At 50.7% G+C, this 19,790-nt stretch overlaps 1 protein-coding gene across 5 annotated transcripts in view; it reads left to right on the top strand.

The window, feature by feature from the left end:
- BRD4 (bromodomain containing 4) overlaps positions 1-19,790 on the top strand; it is a 73,829-nt gene that overhangs the window by 41,552 nt on the left and 12,487 nt on the right. For 4 of the 5 annotated variants that reach the window (XM_090289812.1, XM_090289813.1, XM_090289811.1 and 1 more), the window contains 10 exons: positions 598-916; positions 4,529-4,666; positions 5,967-6,102; positions 7,393-7,673; positions 8,302-8,664; positions 9,486-9,614; positions 14,488-14,697; positions 15,266-15,465; positions 15,767-16,062; positions 16,954-17,064. In XM_090289812.1, the coding sequence (XP_090145938.1) occupies positions 632-916; positions 4,529-4,666; positions 5,967-6,102; positions 7,393-7,673; positions 8,302-8,664; positions 9,486-9,614; positions 14,488-14,697; positions 15,266-15,465; positions 15,767-16,062; positions 16,954-17,064 (2,149 nt within the window). In that variant the 5' untranslated portion in view covers positions 598-631. Of the gene's footprint in view, positions 1-597; positions 917-2,488; positions 2,561-4,528; positions 4,667-5,966; positions 6,103-7,392; positions 7,674-8,301; positions 8,665-9,485; positions 9,615-14,487; positions 14,698-15,265; positions 15,466-15,766; positions 16,063-16,953; positions 17,065-19,790 lie in introns of those variants that run through there. The other variant, XM_090289815.1, reaches the window with a different exon arrangement.

Genomic DNA, 19,790 nt, shown 5'->3' with positions numbered 1-19,790 from the left:
TCTGTGGAAATTTCTTTAATCAGAGCAACCATATATTATTTTAAGTTGCCAGAAGATGTTCTTAGTAAGTATGAGGCTTTGCCTGAAACACTGAGCAGTGCACAGGTGGCCAGACTTCCTACTCCTCCCTGCCTGGCCTCTGCTCACCAAATGGAGTTATGACTTGCTTCCATGGTTCATGAGTCACAAATACAAACAAGAATCTTAATGTAAATGACATATTTGGGGCTTGCAAATCCTCTTCTTACACACAGGCAGTGTCCCCTAAAAGCTCTCAGATGTTATGAAAACCTGGTTTGTTGCCCATTGTCCCCTCCTTCTCCAGAGCTTCATAGAGCCATAGCCCCTGCTGCCTCCTGTTTGGCTCACTTCTATGCACTGTCCCTTCCTGCTGATATCTGTCTCTCTTCCCTCCTGGGTGACTTGAGTCTTTAAGGAGAGGCAGCAGGCCCTTTTAGTCAGCTCATGGAGTGGCTCCTTGGCTTCCTGACCCACCCAGTCTCTGCCAGAGGAGCTCAGTTCTTGTACGGGAGGTGGGGAACATGTGTCATATGGTGGCACCTCTTCACTAATGGTGGTTTTTCTCTTTCCTTTTAGAGTGCCTAGTGAAGAATGTGATGGGATCAGTAGCATGTCTGCGGAGAGCGGCCCTGGGACGAGATTAAGAAATCTGCCCGTAATGGGGGATGGACTAGAAACTACCCAGATGTCTACAGCACAGGCCCAGGCCCAACCCCAGCAAACCAACGCAGCCAGCACCAACCCTCCACCCCCGGAGACTTCCAACCCCAACAAGCCCAAGAGGCAGACCAACCAACTGCAATATCTGCTCAAAGTGGTGCTCAAGACACTATGGAAACACCAGTTTGCGTGGCCTTTCCAGCAGCCTGTGGACGCCGTCAAGCTAAACCTCCCTGTGAGTAGCTTTCACAGGATCCAGGGTAGCATCCTGTAGGGCACCTCCTGTACTGCTCCTGGGAAGGACAGACTCTCAGGCAGGGTAGAGATACATGTGGGTTGTGAAAACATGAGGCCCAGCTCTGAACTTCAGCACCCTTGAGGCCCCAGAGTGAGTGGTTTCAGCAGTGCTGGTGAGTGAAGATGAGGGACAGAGGACATGCCTGTTGGTTTAAGCAGTAACTGGTTTCTTAGAGATTAGGATCCTGGGAAACATTGTATAGAGAGTAATTAAAACAAGGGTAAAGGAGTGCTTGCAGCTTTCCTTCCATTCCATGGGGAGCTGAAGTGGGAGCACTTGGGGCCTGCAAACCCCACCCCCACACCCCACCCCACGTGCCTCTTCTCAGGTGCTCCCGGTCTGCCCAGGAGAAATAGATGAGTTTGGACAAATCCTGCAGGAGGAGACTAGCTTGCTGCAGAAGCCGTCCTCTTTTGGTACTTGTGCCATCACTGTTACCCAGAGGACAGGGCAGGAAACGTAGTGGATTATCTCCCAGGGAGTAAGTTCATGAAGGTGAACCAACTAGAGGCAGGATATGGGTGCATCTTTGTCCCAGCTGCCCCTGCACACCCTCATGTCCACCTGCCCCTTCATGGCCACACTGCATTGGCTCTTGTTTTTTGTTTTGATTTTGTTTTGTTTTGTTTTTTTTTGGTACCCTTGCACCTTCTCTCTCTCTCTCTCTCTCTCTCTCTCTCTCTCAATAAATAAGTCTGGAAACTCAACTTGTGTCCTTAACTGAACCTCAGAGAACAAAATGGATAAATACTTTTTTTCTTTTCTTCAAATACTTTTTTTTTTTTTTCAAAAGCATCAAGGGCTGCCTATCTTTTAAGTTGCTCTCTGCTGTTTGCCAAGTCCCACCCCTACACGCTCACCCCCCAGACCAAGGATTGGAATTAGATAACTGAGATGGGTTTATAAATGCTAGAGCTATGCAGCTATAGGAACCTCAGACTTGGCCAGGCATCCATTTTCAAGAAGGATGAACACACCGACATGATTCTCCTGGCTTGAAGGTCACTATAACTGTGGCAACCATCCAGTGCTGTCTAGTGCTAAATATGTGTCATGTGCACTCAGGGGAGGAGAGGGGAGAGGGAGAACATTGCAGGTCTGGGTCAAGAACTGGCTCAGGGAAGGGGTTGGAGGCAAAAGAGGGTCCTCACCAAATTTGGGCTTCAGAGGCCATTCTTGGCCATTGACTATGACAAGGAGTAGAGGCAGCCGGCCCGTCATTGGAGGGAAACTTGTGGGAGAGCTTCCTACTCTGGTCTCTGGCTGAACTGGCTGTGTGGGGTCCACAGGTGAGGGTTACCTTCCCAGAACAAATACAAAATTGGGGGAGAAGCCGGGGGGTAGAAACCAGTGGGACCTGTGGCTTTTAGGGCACTGAAGGGAGGTGGGAGCCTGCAGAGGGGAGCCAGGAGACCTGCCAGCAGAGAGCAGTCCCCCTCGTCTCCACATTGGAGACTACAGGGGGGCCAGAGATGAGGATTCCAACCTGACCCTCCTGTTGGCCTTTAGGAGGGCATTGGTGACCTTAGGAAGATGTGACGCAGAAGTAGAAACCAGATTCGCGACGGTGTGAATGAGAAGGTGAGGATGTGAAGCCATCATTTGAAGAAATTTGGCTTTGAAGGGAAACACAACAGAGAACAAAGAAGGGGTTGGTTTGTATAGGATGATGCAGAGAGCTGAGAGGTTGAGGCTGGCAGGAGGAGAAAGGGCGCTGGCAGACCTGGGATTTCTAGACAGCATCCCAGCCAGCGGGACAGACCCTGGGGAGGTGGTCTATTAGGCCAAGGTCTCCCTTTGTCTCTGACAGTTGACATCACCCTCAGCAGCTCTGGTGTAGGAAGGAGAGACGGGTGGACAGTAGCACTGATTGAGTATCTTCAGAGAGGTAGATACCGTGAGGAGCAGACCCAGAGGTGTGGGGGTGGGGGGTACTGGTTGGCTGGGAGCAATGTCATGCTAAAGCCCAGTTTCTTAAGGGGACACCCCCCCCCCCTTTCAGGAGACATTAATAGGGCCTCCCCAAAATGCTTTCTTCTGTTCTGACACCTTCCAGATCTTTACCTCCATTTTGGCCCCTGGTCTTTGCTGGACGGTTCACAAGAATGCCTGTCTCTCTCAAATTCAGTACACATGTGGTTGGGCTGTCATGCTGCTAAACCGATTACCCCCTTGTCACTCCCTTTCTCCCAACCCCCTCCCTTTTGTCGTCATGCCATCTCCTCCCTCATGCTCCACCCTAAACTACTTCTATTTGCCCTTGAGCCACTTGACACATCATGGCCACTTCAAGCACCTGATACCATTCTGAGAGACCTCTGTCCATAAATAAAATCTGAATTTCCACTGGGGCAGATATAGTTGAACTTGGTTCTCCTTAGAGAGGTGATCAGAGTATAGAATAATGTATAGTTCAGTCTCCTTTTTGAGGCCTCCTAGCCAGGGTTCCTAGAGCTGGAATCTGTGTAAGCCAGTAGTTTTTGTTTCTTTCTCCTGGGTGTAGAGCAACTCTCAAAACCTTACATTTCCTGGCTTGCCTTTGCAGTATTGCCCACCACCATTCCTGTGCAGGACCATGGGATGTGCTAACAGATAGGCCTGCCCCTGCCACCAGGCTTCCACTTCGACTTGGTTCTTATCCCTCATCCAAGCCTAATTACAGTGCTCTTGGTGGGACTAGCTGGCTGTATGCAGTTGACCTGCCTGGCCCTGTGGTCCTTCCACCTATAAACCCAGGTGCTTCCTGGTTTGTCCCCAAATTCTTCCTGGTGGTTGTTTTTTGGGTGTTCTAGACTGAGGAAAACTCTTTGATCCGAAGGGCTTGAGGACATCTGTGCCTGCCATCTGGCTCCTTCTGTTTGGCACTTGTAAAATAAGATCCAGGAGTTTGAGGAGTGGGTCTGTGAAGGCTGTGCAGATTCCTCATTTGGCAGTTAACCTGTTTAGTTGTTAGTTATTTCTGATACTAGTGGATCTTTAATAGTAGACTATAGACTATATACAGTAAAAGAAGTGAAAGTCCAATGAATTTGACTGAAGGTGGAGGTCTGTTCCGTGGTTCTTCGGTGTGACAGGAAGCAAGGGACCCAGTTGTTAGGGAGTGGGCTTGACTGCTGGTTCCATAGGAAGTTTGCATTTTATGGATGCATAAAATTTTACATTGTGGGGAGAAAGTAGAACCTGCCTCAGGTGGTCTTACTAAATAGGAACTGCTTTTTGAAGTCTGTATAATCTCTCCATTATTTATTTATTTAAAATGGAAAGTTATTTTAATATCCAAAAAAATAGATCTCAGTAAAGACAACCTGTTACCAGATGGGGCAGTTGGCAAACTTGAACATTTTTCCTCCAAATTACCTAACCCAGCATTTGGGAATCCTTCCCTGGTCCAACTTTATCTTGGGGAGGGCGGGTTCCCTTTGAGATTGCTCACTGATGCTGTGGAAGAGCTTCGGGCTATGGAGTGACCTGGAGTGAGATCCGTAGGTCCACCTACGAGTACTGTGTGACTGCGGAGGTGACACTGGCCTTTTGCTCTCTGCTCTCCAGGATTACTATAAGATCATTAAAACACCTATGGATATGGGAACAATAAAGAAGCGCTTGGAAAACAACTATTACTGGAATGCTCAGGAATGTATCCAGGACTTCAATACTATGTTTACAAATTGTTACATCTACAACAAGGTGAGCTGTGGGGGCCAGTGTTCAGGTGCCCTAGGGGGAGGAGAAGGAGGCGGAGGCGGATAGGTTGGAAGTCCATGGGCAGGGGTGCTGGAACAAATTGGAGTCTGACAGAGGAGACTGTTAAAGGCAAGGGTACTTGGACCTGTGGTCTTGCCTGTGACTGGCAGTGTTTCTTTTTTGGGGAGAAGGGGTATTGTCATATTTTACTTCTGAGCCATCCTTGTTAGCTTGAGCCATCCATGTGCTTCTTATGCCTTTGGGATTTTAGTTTTTGACCATATAGTAGAGAAGGTGTGAGAAGGACAGTGACGATTCATTAAAAAGTCTCTTTGGATGATGTAAATTGTCAGGAAGGCTACTAAAATGTAGTTATACAAAGGTGTGCTCAGACAGAAACCTCAATATGAAAGAGGGAGTGATGGGACCTATCTATTTTGAACTGTAAAAATGACCGTTGCCAACTTGTGGCCATAGAATCAACTGCCTCCCAATCTTACACGTAGACCTGAATATCACTGCCTAACCCAATAGCCAAACCTTTTGGCTCAGCTATGCCATGAAGCCAGATCATCTGTTTATAGTTCAGACCACAGATGTGATTAAAACCAACCCTTTCAAATAGAGCGGTTCTGGAGGGAGACCTTATACAGAACTCAGCTTTTGACCTCTGTTGATGTAGTGGGTAAAATTGCCCACAAGAGACGTGTAGGTGAGTTTCTTGAAGTTTACTGCATTTTTAAAAGTCTCGGCTCTCACTGCTAGGTTTGAGTGAAATGTGCACAGACAAGGATCTCAGTTGAGAGCTGAATGGGAACAGCATGTTACAGATGAGGGGAGATGGGGGACCCATAAGGCACTGTGAGTTGAGCATTGCCCGGAGCCCCAGTGAGCTGCCTTGGTGGTACACTGGGGAACATAGTTGGAGCCCTGCTAGCATCTGTAGCAAGGAATCTTGTGTAATTCAAGTATATCTAGTAAATTAAATTGTGTCAAGAAAAGGTCCCTGTCTGATTGGCAGGTTGTTAGATGTTTAAGACATTAGGATGGTTTTGGATGTGCTAGAACTTAAAAGACTATAGAGAGAGAGGTACTGACTCAGTAGATCTGCAGGCACATGAGACTGTGATACCTCATGGCATAATTTTATTGTTGGCTTTTGGGGTTCAGTCAGAGACCCTGAATATGATGTGTCACAATTTAGGGCAAAGGCAGATGGCACAGTGTGGGGATGACTTGCTCTTGCTCTACCTAGAAAGTCAGGCGGGCTTTCTGACCCCACCCCACGTGTCTCCTCTTCCAGCCTGGAGATGACATAGTCTTAATGGCAGAAGCTCTGGAAAAGCTCTTCTTGCAAAAAATCAACGAACTGCCCACAGAAGAAACGGAGATCATGATAGTCCAGGCAAAAGGAAGAGGACGTGGGAGGAAAGAAGCAGGTAGAGGACCCCCAGCACTGTTTGCCTCATACTGAAAGAACGAGGAAATGGCTTTATTTCTCCCCAGTGTTTGCCCCTCTCCACCTTTAGTGGAGGACTAGGAGTGGTAGGAAGAGGGCTACTGTTTGGATACAATGGAGCCATATTCATTGGTGGACCTGCCCCAGAGAGATCCATGCCCATGTGACCCTCCCCCAAAATAGAAATAACTGAGCCCTGCTTTCTTAAGTTATGTGAATTCTTAACCATGCCAGTGCCATAGATAGTCTCTGCTGTTCCATTTTAGATAAAAGAAATGAACTTGACCAAAGGCAACTTTAAGTAACACTCCAATCCTAGAGCCTCGGGGATTTGTTTTCTGACTGATCTTAATGTGCTTGTGTTGGAGCCATGCCTGCTTTTTGGTGCTCCATCTTTGCCAGTCCTCACCTTCGGCATCTTGCCATTCACAGCTCCATGTTGCAGAATGGTAGCGCTTGCAAAGTGGCTGTGCTATGAGATGTGTGCTTCTCGCAAGTCAGCTTTTCACCTGGCTTCCCACCCTGCTCAGAAGTGGTGGCTTCATGGGAGTGAAAGAAGTCAGCTGCCCTGCAGTACTAAGGGGTAGCCAGCAGAGCTAGTCTTGAGTCACCCCTTAGCCACAGAACCTGCCGAGAGGTGTCTGATCTTCCAGCTGAAGAGCCTTGCCCTCCCTCCCTGTTACCAGGGATTCAGTGTGCATGTGGGACGGATGTGGGGCCCTGTGTGTCTAGAATCTCCCACACAGCTGCACAGAGGCAGCAGCTGACCAACCTCCCTGTGGCTCAGGGAAGTGGGGGCTTGCCAGTTTCTAGAAGCCGTGGCCATGGCTTCCAATGCCTGCCTGCCAGGAACACTTACTTAGAGGCCGTGCCTTTGGGAATGAGAACAGCACTGTCAAGAGTTGCCAAGAGACATTTTACCACTCTCCTTCCGCAGTCCTGGTGCTGACTCTGAACGTGTGTTACCTTCTTCGGCCCCGGCCTGCCCCCTTATGAAGGGTCTTTGCGTCCAAGTGGGTACTTATAGCCAGGACTCCTAGGAAGTATGGATATGGTGGGACGCCACTATTGAAGCCCCCTGGGCGGGTGAACAAACTTAGCCAAGGTCCAGGGTGTTTGAACTGTTATTATGTCTTAGACAAGTAGTTATAGTGACACTGTGTGCTGTGCCATGAAGATGTGTGCTTGCCAGTGTGGCAGTGTCCCCACAAGGTTGGCTTGCATGTGTCAGGTGCAGCATCTAACCACCTGTCCCATCTATGGTTGGTAGGGACAGCAAAACCTGGCGTCTCTACGGTACCAAACACGACGCAGTCATCAACTCCTCCACAGACACAGACCTCTCAGCAGAACCCTCCACCTGTGCAGGCCACACCTCACCCCTTCGCCACTGTCACCCCAGACCTCATCGTCCAGACCCCCGTCACAGTGGTGCCTCCCCAGCCACTGCAGACTCCCCCACCAGTGCCGCCCCAACCTCCACACCCCCCAGCCCCTCAGCCTGTGCAGAGCCATCCACCCATCATTGCGGCCACCCCGCAGCCTGTGAAGGTGAGTATTCCTTGTGTGCTTGTGTGTGGCCTGACCACTGGCGGGATCCTGCCACCTCAGCTAGAGTTCCCCCATCCACCCCCTGCCTTGGTCCATAGCAGTGAGGTTTGCAGGCGATAGTTACCCATCGATAGTTACCCATCCTTGCCAGTGCTTCGTGCAGTCTGTCCTGGCTCCCAGGGGATGTGGGGAGAATTACGCTGTTTACGTCAGCACAGCCCAGAAGCTGCTGACCCCAAAGATTCCATGATAGAAGGACTCCCCCCAGGGTTGCTGGTCCCCTCGTTTCTGATTTAGACCATGGCGTGTTGGCAGAGGCTGACCTAATAGTTTCTGAAACATGCCTTCCAAGGTGGACTAGTGGTAGGATTGGCTTTGGGAGGCCCCCTGGCATTGAGTAGAAAGCTGCTTTTTTAGGTTTTATGGGCCTTCAGTGAGCAGATAACTGGCCTCAGTAGTGCACATTCTCCTGCCCCTAGCAGGGCTTGTCCTAACTGCAGAGCAGAGTGGTGGGATAGGGTCTCCTTTTCCTCGGGAGGGTTGGGACCCTAGGAAGGACCTGGCCTCAGGAGTGACTTCAAGGGCTCACTCTCCCCTGACCGTGCCATCTTGCCTGTGCTGTTGGCAGACAAAGAAGGGTGTTAAGAGGAAAGCAGACACCACCACCCCCACTACCATCGACCCCATTCACGAGCCACCTCTGCTGCCCTCGGAGCCCAAGACCACCAAGCTGGGCCCCCGGCGGGAGAGTAGCCGGCCTGTGAAGCCCCCAAAGAAGGACGTGCCCGACTCGCAGCAGCACCCAGCACCAGACAAGAGCAGCAAGGTCTCAGAGCAGCTCAAGTGCTGCAGTGGCATCCTCAAGGAGATGTTTGCCAAGAAGCATGCAGCCTACGCATGGCCTTTCTACAAGCCCGTGGATGTAGAGGCGCTGGGCCTTCATGACTACTGTGACATCATAAAGCATCCCATGGACATGAGCACAATCAAGGTGGGTGGGCAGGCGGGTTGGCACCCATGGGACCAGGGGAGGCCCCATAACTGTGCCCCAGCAGCGCTCTCAACTTCTCAACCAGCCAAAATGAATCCAGCTTCCTGTGCTGGGAACCATAGGGACATGCTCCCAGATAATGTGGCAGTTTCGGTCACCGACAGCAGTGCTGCCCCCTGATCTCAGGAGGAGCCCTCTTTGGCCTTAAGTTCCAGGGCCTACTAGCACTTTGCATACGGTAGATGCTCCAGAAAGTATGAGGTTTGTGACTGCCAAGCTCTGTGTCATGGGGCAGACCTTGCTGTCTTCTCTTGGTAGGAGGCACACAGCAAGAGCTGGCATTTCCACTGTCATATTCTGAGGTGTTTGAGATTTATTTTAAGCATTTTTGCATTTTTCTCTTGAGGGTGGAATAAGCCTGCCCAAACATGGGATGGGCACAGTGGGGACAGTCCGCTCTTCCTTTTGACCAGGGTTCTGTCCTGTATCACCAAGACAAGTGTATAACTGTTCAGAACTGGGATAGCCCTCCCTTTTCAGTTCTGGCTTAGGCTCTGCCTCTCTGGATTCTGTGTCCACTTGCCCCTTAGCCAAACACAGTGACCCCATGGGTGGGTTTGCATTCTAACAGGGCAGTTCCTGGCCCTGAGAATTAGCTGTTGTCTCCTTTTCCACCTGACGCTGAGAACTAGGGTGTTGACCTCTCCCTATGGTCTGGGTTAAACCCCAAGCCCCTGAGGCAACAACTTGCTCCTTCTAGCAACCCTCCCGTTGCCATCTCTCACCAGCAGGGGCAGACACAGCCTGTCTTGTCTTTTCAGTCTAAACTGGAGGCCCGTGAGTACCGCGATGCTCAGGAATTTGGTGCTGATGTCCGGTTGATGTTCTCTAATTGCTACAAGTACAACCCTCCTGACCACGAGGTGGTGGCCATGGCCCGAAAGCTCCAGGTGAGGCTCTGGGAAGCTCCTGGGCAAGCCAGGCCTCTGTGGGTCTTGGCAGATTTTCTCTCTAGACTTCTTACCAGTCACTTGCTTTGGTTTATTGCCACATTGCTTTGGAATAGTGGACTCAGGATAACACCTGCATTTTACATGGGGATTATTTCACTATAATTAAAGCAGGGTTCGGGTTTTCTTGGACATTTTGGATTTTGTTTTGGGGTATCCCACTGAAAGCCCCCGCCACCGCCACCTGCATTTGGTTGTCCTTGGTCAGAAGAGCATGTGTGCTGTGCATGGTCCAATCTCTTCTCCAAAACAGACTTGGCTCAAGTCAGCAGGGGACACTCTTGCCAGGTAGACACATTGTCACAGTTGTGAGCTAAAGTAGCTGCTTGACCATGAGCATTTCTTCACTATAGCTCTGAAGCCTTGGTTTGCCCTGCAGCTGCTTCTAGATGTTTTGTGTGTCCACGATGCCCTAATGGGTGGGATCCATGGTCACTTCAAGTGGATTCTGGACTGTGCACACTATAGATGTTGGGGAGAGGGAGGGGCAGATTACAGTATAAATCAGCCCCACGTTCTTATTTCTTTTAAAGGGAAACATATCCAAATATCAACAATTATCAATGACTAGAAAGATCAGGGGTTAAAAATGATGGAAAATAAAGTCAATATTTAGTACTATTAATAATCTTAAAAAAAAAAAAAACAACTTTAAAATCACGCATACAATATTCCAGGTTGCTTCTCCTTTCAGAGTTAGGCACAGCTGGCTGTGGGCTAGGCTACCTGCCAGCACAAGGTGCAGGTGTTCTGCTGGAGCTGAGGTCCATTCAGCACATCCCACTTCCAACCCACATTTGATGGCTGGATGGGGCTTCCTCACACTTGGCTTTTCCAGCCACCTGTGAAATGCTTCCAGGGAAAAAGTCAGGACTTGCAAAGACTTGGGCGACTTGTGGGCCCATTCCACTTAGAGGCCTGCTGCTGATCTGCCTTCCAGCTATATTAGCTCTCTGTTGCTTCCCACTTACCACAACAGTGTCTCCTACTTCCTCACAGCAGCCAGAGCAGTCTCCCTTGTTCTTTAACTTGGCCCCTGACCAGTTGGGCTGCCTTTGGTCAAAGAATATGTTCTGAACACTTGGGGTACAAAAAAACCTTTGTTAGTGCAGACCTGGCTGTTATTTAAATGCATAGTCAGACATGAAAGTTTTTAATTTCTACTGCTGTTTCTTTGTTTTAGGTTTTCGGGGGGGTGAGAGGGGTGCTCTTTATTTGGTGCTGTCTGTTGTCTTTCTTCACATTGCTGCTGGTTCACCATTTTACTTTAGCATTTCCCCCATCCTTGAAGGAGTTCAGGCTTTATAATTTTACTGCAATTCTCATACGTGGTCACCAGGTGGCAGTGGTGCCCTCAGTGCTGCACCTTAAACACTCCCACCGTCTCCCTCCTGGGAGGACTGAGAGTGGCAGTCCTTTTGCCAAGGTGATAATCAAAGCCTTTATTTGCCCTTATGCAAACAGGTAAGCCAAAACAAGTTCTCTGCCAGCACCAAAGATTGCTGTTTTGAGCAGCTTTATTTTAAAAAGAAGAAAGTATCCTCTAATATAGTCTTAGCTTTTTGTCTTCCTAATTTTTGTGCCTGTTTTAACCAACCCCCCCTTTCTGGGAATGGCGTGAATATGCTTAAACACGGGGTTTGCCCATAGCAAGGCCACTGATATGTTTGCCACATAGCAGCTTCTTTCTTAATATTGATTCCCAAGTGTCAGGCTGGGTTGGATGGAGCAGCTCAGTGTGGGATCATCTCCAGCCCCAACCTGCTTTGCCTGCTGCAAGGTGTGGGCCATCTTATTACTGAAAGTTACTTATGGGATGGGGGAGGGGCATCCCCTGCTGAGTGGCAGAGCTCCCTGTGCATGCTTCTCTCTGGAAGACAGTTGCTGTGTTTATGGCATTTTGGGTTTTGTTTTCTTCTTTCTCTCTAAGCTCTTCTGGAATAGCATGGTTTAGATGGCTGGATCCCCTAGCAGGGGTGGGTGGGGAGTGGAATAGACCCTATACCTTGTTTGCCACTGTAAGAGGTCTTGGGACCTACTATCCTTTGGGTAGGAAGTACCCAAAGACTGGGATTTACCTTGGAAGTAAAAGGATCTTTGTTTTCCTCTTCCAACCTCTAAATTCTGGGCTTTGCAGCCACGGTCACAAACCTCTGGACTCAAGGTTTCCTAAGGAGCCTGAAGGTGGCTTGGGACCAGAGCCGCTGGTAGTACTGCCTTCTGCCCTCTGCTCTGTTGTGAAGTGACTAATTTAGGAAGTTTAGTACCCATGTAGATTACCAGTTTATTTCAAGAAAAAGTACAAATCCAAGGTAGTGTGCAATTTTTTCATAGTAAGGAAAAAATTGAACTGAATAGAGTGTTGGGATTCTGCATTAGATCCCAGAAACAGGAATCTTTTGAGGAGTGTGTGTGTGTCTGAGTATCTTCCCCTCATGGCTGCATCACCAGCACCTGGCATCTAGTGGGGCTCCTGCTGCCTGCATTCCATCCCTCTCTTCCTGGCCTCTGGGCCTTGGGTATGGTGAAACCCCAAGGTAGTATCCAGGCTTGGCTGGGAAGGGACTGGGCCACACTTTCATTTGAGGGTCTCCAATTGCACTTGCTTCAGGTCAGTTCACTTGGGGGTCTTTAGGCACTGCAGTCTCCCAGCATCTAAACATCTCTTTCACTAAAAGGGGAGACATGCTGCCCCCATGAATCTGATAACGCCCAGTGTAAGGGATCCTGGTCAACATTCTAGTGAGAGGAGGTACTTGCTCTGAAACTAGTGTGGTTTGCTAGTGCAAAAGCTCATAATGTGGCTGAGATTCTCCCAGTGGGCTACAGGTGATGGCATACTGGGCAGGGAAGCTAAGTCTACCTTAAGACACACCAGGGCAAGTGCAGTCCCACATTTTCACAGCCGCAACCTGTGGGAAAGAAACAGAGACATTCTTATGGCAAGAGTAGTGCTTCCTGGCAGCTGGCAGGGGAGTCTGAGCCAACAGGTGGCATGAAGCAGGTCCTGCTTAGTAAAAGGTTACCTTCCAGCAGCACTGAGTGCTGGACCCTGCCTGCCACTCTCCTCCCTTCATGGGGTCCTGGTGACCTGACACCTTGGATACAGTTCTCTCACCTGCCTGTTGCTGCTTGGCAGCAGGCTTAAATCCTCTAGATGCTTGTGGGTCGCTCAGGGACCTGAAGCTGTTCACATCCAGGATACTGTGGGGCAGAGAGGGTTTTTCTCACTGCCCCACCGAGGTCTCTGCTCTGATGTGAAGCTCCTCCTCTCTGGCAGCCAGGGCAGTGGTCTCTGGTTACTCCTTCTGTCTTCTCTCCATAGCCCTTAGACCTGCTTCAGGATTTCTCTCTGAATAAATCAGAAAGGTTTTGTCCTTTTAGTACTTAACAGCAAAACCACTCAGACAGCAGAGTCCAGGCCTTGCTGAAGAAGGAGCTGCCTCAGGAGGCAGCACTGGGTGGCCTGGAGGGGAGGGGACAGACCCACAGTTGTGTGGGATACCTGCCCTGCTGCCCTGGAGGAGGGGAAACCTGAAGCTGTGTTTTCAGAGCGCTTCTAGAGTCAGCTTTGCCAAGTGCGCTCCAGTTTGAAACAGCAGTCTTGGATCTCAATCCCACGCCCTCCTGTGCCTCCTGGGCTACACTGCTCTCTGGCAGATCAGCTCACACTTGGGGAAGGCCCTTTTTGTCCTGTAAGATACCATGTGGACTGACTTAAGGCAAGTCCCAAAATCCTGGTGGGAAGCCAACACTGTTCTTCCACTGCTACCCTGTCCTGAGTCATCACTGGATTTACGATAATGAAGCCCTCAAGGTAGGGAGGGACCTGCCAGCTGGTTGGTAAGGCAGCAAATAGCACCCCCAGGTGCTCAGGCAGGGCTGCTATTGCTTGAGCTCCTAGTCCCATCAGATTCCTGGATCTTACAGTTTGATGGTCTCAGCCTCCTGGGATGGGATCTCAAGCTCAATAGTCCTGCAGCCTCTGCTCAGGTTGCTTACACCTCACAAAGCTGGCACCCTCCTATGGCCTGTTCTCAGCAGCCCCATATCTACTGTCCTGTACTTTTCTCACCTTGTCTGGTATGTCCTAGAGACACTTCAGTCAGTGGCATGGCTCTGCTCAGTTATGTGCCCTAGAAGTGATCTGATGCATGGGGAGGCAGACGCAGACTGTCTGCTGCAGCAAGGGTTTGGCCCCATCACTGGCTGAGGGCTCTGTGCTGGGTGCACTTTCACCACAGGACCTTGCACGTGCTGTTTCCGCTGCTTTGTATGCTCTCTAGAATTGCAGATCTCACCTGCTCCCTGCAGGACTGTGAACTGGTGGTGGGCACAGCTTCTTGTACTGCTCACTGTTATGTTCTGGTACATACTCCCAGTATTTAGAAGACTTCCTTGGGATGTGCTCACTGAGCACCAACCTGATGGGAGCCTTAAGCACTCTTTCTGTGGGTCCTGCCTTCAGCCCCCCACTTATCAAGGATCCATAGACTGACATCCTCAGTGGGCAGCTGCCTCCTGTGCCCTGTGACCCCTGTCCTTATCTGGGCTGTGTGTTAGGAGTACCTTCTTTTCAATGTGAGATTTGAGATAGGAGTGTTGGAATTAGTGTCAGGCCCTAGCCAGCTTCTTGCCTTAGCATCAGGGAAAGGGTTACTGTCGATTCAACACTCTGACCCTCCTACTTACTTCCTTTTGAATTGACCCCAGCAGCCAGTGAGGCTATGGTGACACTGGGCCACAGCCTCGTTACCCCCCGGTCACGTATCTGGGGCCCAGCTTTCCCCACCCACACCTCCCCACCCCTCAGGATGTGTTCGAGATGCGCTTTGCCAAGATGCCAGATGAGCCCGAGGAGCCTTTGGTGTCTGTGTCCTCTCCTGCGGTGCCACCCCCCACCAAGGTTGTGGCCCCACCCTCGTCCAGTGACAGTAGCAGCGATAGCTCCTCCGACAGTGACAGCTCAACTGATGACTCTGAGGAGGAGCGAGCCCAGCGGCTGGCGGAGCTCCAGGAGCAGGTGAGGGCACAAGCATCTCAATCCCCAGTCCCCTGGAGTCCATGGACCAAGCAGTTTCCCCAAAGGTCTCCACAAGATGGTTGTGGCTCTGAATCCTGGCAGGAGCAGAATTCCAGTGGTGCCCTTGTGCTAGGTCACAGGCAGATTGAACATACACATATGTATACTGCATGTGGAGGTGGGGAAACACAGCTGCTCTTTGGGCAGAGGCGAGGCTTCTGGATCCTTCCTCTGGAAGGAGGCCAAGCTAGGCTATTGGTCTTTCCTAGGGCTGCATGGTTGCTCTTCTCCGTACAATCTGGCCATCAGGCCCTTAGTGCCAGTGTCACCTAGGGATCCTCATCCTATATTCAGGATGGCCAAAGGGCTTGGCATCTTACCGGTTTAAGCGGCTCCTCTGGGCATCTTTGCAGTCCAGGGCTGGGTGGGCGTGAGCACTTTAAATTTCTGATGAGGTGGCAGGTCACAGAGCTAAGTACCAGCCACCTCCATTGTCCCCCGGCCTGATGCTTGGGGTCCCTCACAAGGACCAGGGTGACAGGCATGTGTTTTGCTGTATGCTCCATAGCTCAAAGCCGTGCATGAGCAGCTTGCAGCCCTCTCGCAGCCCCAGCAGAACAAACCAAAGAAAAAAGAGAAAGATAAGAAGGAAAAGAAAAAAGAAAAGCACAAAAAGAAAGAGGAAGTGGAAGAAAATAAGAAAAGTAAAGCAAAGGAGCTTCCTCCAAAAAAGACCAAGAAAAACAACAGCAGCAACAGTAACACAAGGTCTGTGCCGCCCGAATGCCCTGATGGGGATCTAGCCTGCCCCAGTCATGGGTGTGATCGCCTCTGCTCTTCTCCCAGGGATGAGCTTCTGGCATTCACCAGGTTTGGGGAGGGAGGGAGGGAGGATGATAGGTAGCATGGTGCAGGCAGCAGGGACAAATCATAATAGCCCCTCTGTTTCCTGTGAAAGCCAACAGAATGGAGAGGTGGCAGCCCCTCAGTCCCCCAATGAAGGAGTGGAATAGGTGCCCAGTTTTCCAGGACACCAATTCCTGACAACATCTGCATTGTCCCTTCATAGCAAGAAGGAGCCAGCACCTGTGAAGAGCAAGCCCCCTCCGGCATATGAGTCAGAGGAGGAGGACAAGTGCAAGCCCATGTCCTACGAGGAGAAGCGACAGCTCAGTCTGGACATCAACAAGCTGCCGGGTGAGAAGCTGGGCCGAGTGGTACACATCATACAGTCACGGGAGCCCTCGCTCAAGAACTCCAACCCTGACGAGATTGAAATCGACTTCGAGACACTGAAGCCATCCACCCTGCGGGAACTGGAACGCTATGTCACCTCTTGTTTGCGGAAAAAACGGAAACCTCAAGGTGCTCTTGGGTCCCCCCGGGGCTTGGGGGTGTCCCAGCCAAGGGAGGGTTGACCAAGCTGCCTTCTCCTACCTTTCCATCAGGGAGGCCCTTGGGAGCACCTCAGGTGACTCTGTCTTTCAGACTGCTTTTTCTCTGATGATAAAATCTGTATCCTTGACAGAGACACCTTGGGAGGGTTGTGTCGGGCCACTCCATCCTAGGCTGTTAGTGCCTTTCTTGACTTCTGGGGCCCACCCGCACCTGCATGGTGCCCTAAGCCTTGCTCTGAACAGCCTCTACCACTGAGTCCCCCACCCCACCAAAAAGAAGCCACACCCCCCACACCCCCACCCTTTGGTGTCTCTTAAGGGTTGAGGCTGCAAGATGCCTTAGGGCAGCTTTGTGCTTGCCTGTCATTCTTCTCTAGCTCAGCACAGCCCCTCTCCAGGTCTTCCAGGCAGCCCTCTTGTATTATAGGTGCCTCATCTAGGCTCAGCTTTTGTCTTAGGACTAGTAGGACTTAGTATCCATATCAGCCTTCATCTCAGTCCAGACTGACTCCAGGGGTCCTTGGATCCTTTTTACCCACTGCTAGGAAAGTTGCTAAGGGAGCCCTAGCCCCCATAGGGAATTCCCTCCTTCCTGTTTCTTAGTCCTGATGAACTCTGTAGAGGGAATTCTGAGAGATCGGCTGGGGGCGGGGCATAGCAGCTTGAAATTCCAGCATAAGCCATGTTTTTGGCTAGCAGGCAACAGGCTGATACTTTAACACTGGGGAACATGGGGCCAGCTGGGGTCTGGGACACCACCAGGGGCATCCCTCTGGCCCTTTTTCCAGAGGTGTGCCTGGGTTAAGAACAGCTCCCAGGTTGGACCCTGCCTTACACAGTTCATGTTGCTTTACTGCAGCCGAGAAAGTGGATGTGATTGCTGGCTCCTCCAAGATGAAGGGCTTCTCGTCCTCGGAGTCTGAGAGCACCAGTGAGTCCAGCTCTTCTGACAGTGAAGACTCCGAAACAGGTTAGGGTCCTACTCAGCACCTTGTTGCACTCCCTCCTGCATGTGTTTGAACCACTTGTCCTAAGTTATGGCTGGTAGAGACCATATGTGATGGTCGTTAAGAACTATCCAGCCATCATTTTAACTGTAATTGGAGTGGTGGGTATTCCTGCACCCTGTTCTCTCCCTTGTGGCCTGGGATGGGGGGGAGCTGGTGAAGACATTGGGTGTTGGGGCCCAGGTATTGGCATCGATCTTAGTGTTTCCATTCCCAGGCTGTCATCTTCCCTGTAGTCATAGTTGACGCAGTGTGGCTGTACCAGGTGATATGCTTTGGCAGAGGTGGAGCAGCCTGTCGGCCCTTCTGTCACCAGGCTCAGGGCACTGCCATTCTCCCCAGAGTGTGCTCACAGCTGTGTTGATGGCTCCTAACTGCGCACACTTGGACATGCGTGTCCTGAGCCTCTAACAGTTCTTGTCTTTGTGCTCTGTGTGCCTGCATGTGTGCCCCACCTGAGCAACAGCTTCAGAATGGGAGGTGGGGCAGGTAGAGATGCTGGGAGTTGCACAGTGGTGGGGAGAGGGGGAGCAGAAGGTCAGACTGACCCAGAGAGGGGCTAAGGAAGAAGCTTAGCGACCAGACCGGGCTGTGAGGTGGCCTCTGGGCAGGTCTAGTTCCATCAGCTAAGCAACAGTCTGCAGACCGCTTGAGAGCTGGTCCTTGGATCTGAGCATGTCTCTCCAGGCAGGCAGCAGTGTGCTTGTCTACAGTGGGGAACATGTGTTCAGGCAACAAAGCATATTCTTTCGTGGACCTGTCCTGTCTCTGCTATTTTATTCTGACTGTAAGTAAACCATAAGTTACACTTAATAATTTTATGTAAACAATGTGTCCTGGTGGTACCAAGGAGGTTTGAGGATCGCTTTCAGCAGCTGGGAAGAGAGGTGCTGCTCCAAGGTGTGCATGCACAGGTTCTCATGTGGGCTCAATCCACTTCTGTCAGGTGGAGCTTGGGACCAGGGGGTTCTAGGCCTTGTCGCTGTCTCTCATTCCTGTTACAGTAAGGGCACCAGTCTTCCCAAATGAGTGGGAGGACTGGGGGACATGGCTTCTTCAGGACTCCAAATACTGGGTCATCTCATTTTTAGTGGGCCCAAATGAGATGAAATTCATTAGGCCATGTTCTGTATTGAGAGACTGATGTATGCAGTTTGCTGGCTGTGTCTGTCACCATCCTTGACCCATTTTTTTTTTTTTCTTTCTAACCATCACCACCCCCACCCCTGCCATTGCTACCCCCCCCCCCCAGTCTACCAGCAGGGGGCGCCACACCCCAGTGCCTGCGCAGAAGGGCTACCTTGCCAGATTGGTACCCTCTGCAGGGTGAATGGCTGTATTCTTGGGTCCAAGTTAGCATTCCTGGTAGCAATAGACTTCTCGTTTTGGTGTCAGTCACACCTTGAATTGACCTTCATTCTGGGGCTCCTAGCAGGCTGCTCCTCCTGGGGGTTTCACAGCCTTTCTCCTAAGGATTGGAATGGTCAAAAGAATATAGTCAAGGCTGATGTGGCACCTTAGGGAGCCCCAAGCTCAGCAGGACTGCTCCAGGGCTCCCGAGTGCCGTGCTTGCTTCCATCTTTGTGGGGTAGCCGTGACGGCATTTCCAACAGCCCTCTGCTGCTACTAGCATGTTTTTCTGTATTTTTTCACATTTTTTCCTCTTTGAAATGAATTGGAAAGATTGTGCAATGAGTAATCTGAGAGTCCTGGGAACAGCTGTCTTGGCGGGAAGGAGGGTGAGATTTACAATGTCTGAGCTGCCGGCCTGCAGGCACCAGACTCCTGCAATTCGGCCCAACTCCAGTTTGTCCCTCTTCCCATGTGTCCTCCCCACCTTAGGTTTTGTAAGACTTCCTTTTGTCTTTGTGGCACTGGCTTTTTCTTTCCCATTAGTTTGCACTGGAGAGCTCTGTCATGGGCCAGTAGGGTCTACTGCTCTCAGAAAGGACCCACCCTGTAGTTTTATGTCCTGTGGCTCAAATGCTCTGGGTCCCAAGGTAGGAGGAGCCTTTGACCCTGCACCACTGAATGCAGTCATTGCTACCCAGCTCTCACAGGAAACTGCAATCGCTTCCCCAGCTGGCTGCTTCTGCTGGGTCCATGGAGCTGGGCAGCTGATTTCTGCAACCAGTTACAGGTGGTTCTCCCTTGAGGGTGAGGAGGTCATCAGGGTGGGGAAGACATTAGAGGTATTTTCCTTGGTCTTTTGGAACTTAAATTGTTTTTTCCTCCTTGTTCTTGTGTTTCTGTTTGGATTGGAGCTGAAATTCCTGAATGGGCCTGTTTTGTCACTCGTATTAAGGGTCAGTTCTGCCAACATAGCCCCAAGACAAGAATCACCAAAAGAAACTGAACAGAGGCACTAAATTAGGGTTGGTGGTTGTTAACGTGCACTCCTTCTGGCCAGTGTTCACAGACAGGAATGCCAAGGACAGCTCAGACATGGGGCTTGTCCTCAGGGTTATGTTGCAGTTCAGAGAGGTGATGTGCTCATGGGATGGGGTGGGGGTGGGGGGCAGGCACTGCTTTCCTAGCCCAGTCATAGGCCACCACGTGTTCCCCCACTCAGCAGCACACAGTGCAATTGGCTTGTTCCAACACATCCTCTGAAGCCGGCTCTACTTGGGTTGTGATCTATAAAAAAAAAATTCTGGCTGAGGGTTTAGTATTGGGAGGACAGGGTGGG

Source organism: Furipterus horrens, unplaced genomic scaffold (assembly GCF_987537825.1).
Source record: "Furipterus horrens unplaced genomic scaffold, mFurHor1.1.pri manual_scaffold_10, whole genome shotgun sequence".
In the NCBI taxonomy this organism is placed as follows: domain Eukaryota; kingdom Metazoa; phylum Chordata; class Mammalia; order Chiroptera; family Furipteridae; genus Furipterus; species Furipterus horrens.
This window is presented reverse-complemented; position numbering and strand designations above follow the sequence as displayed.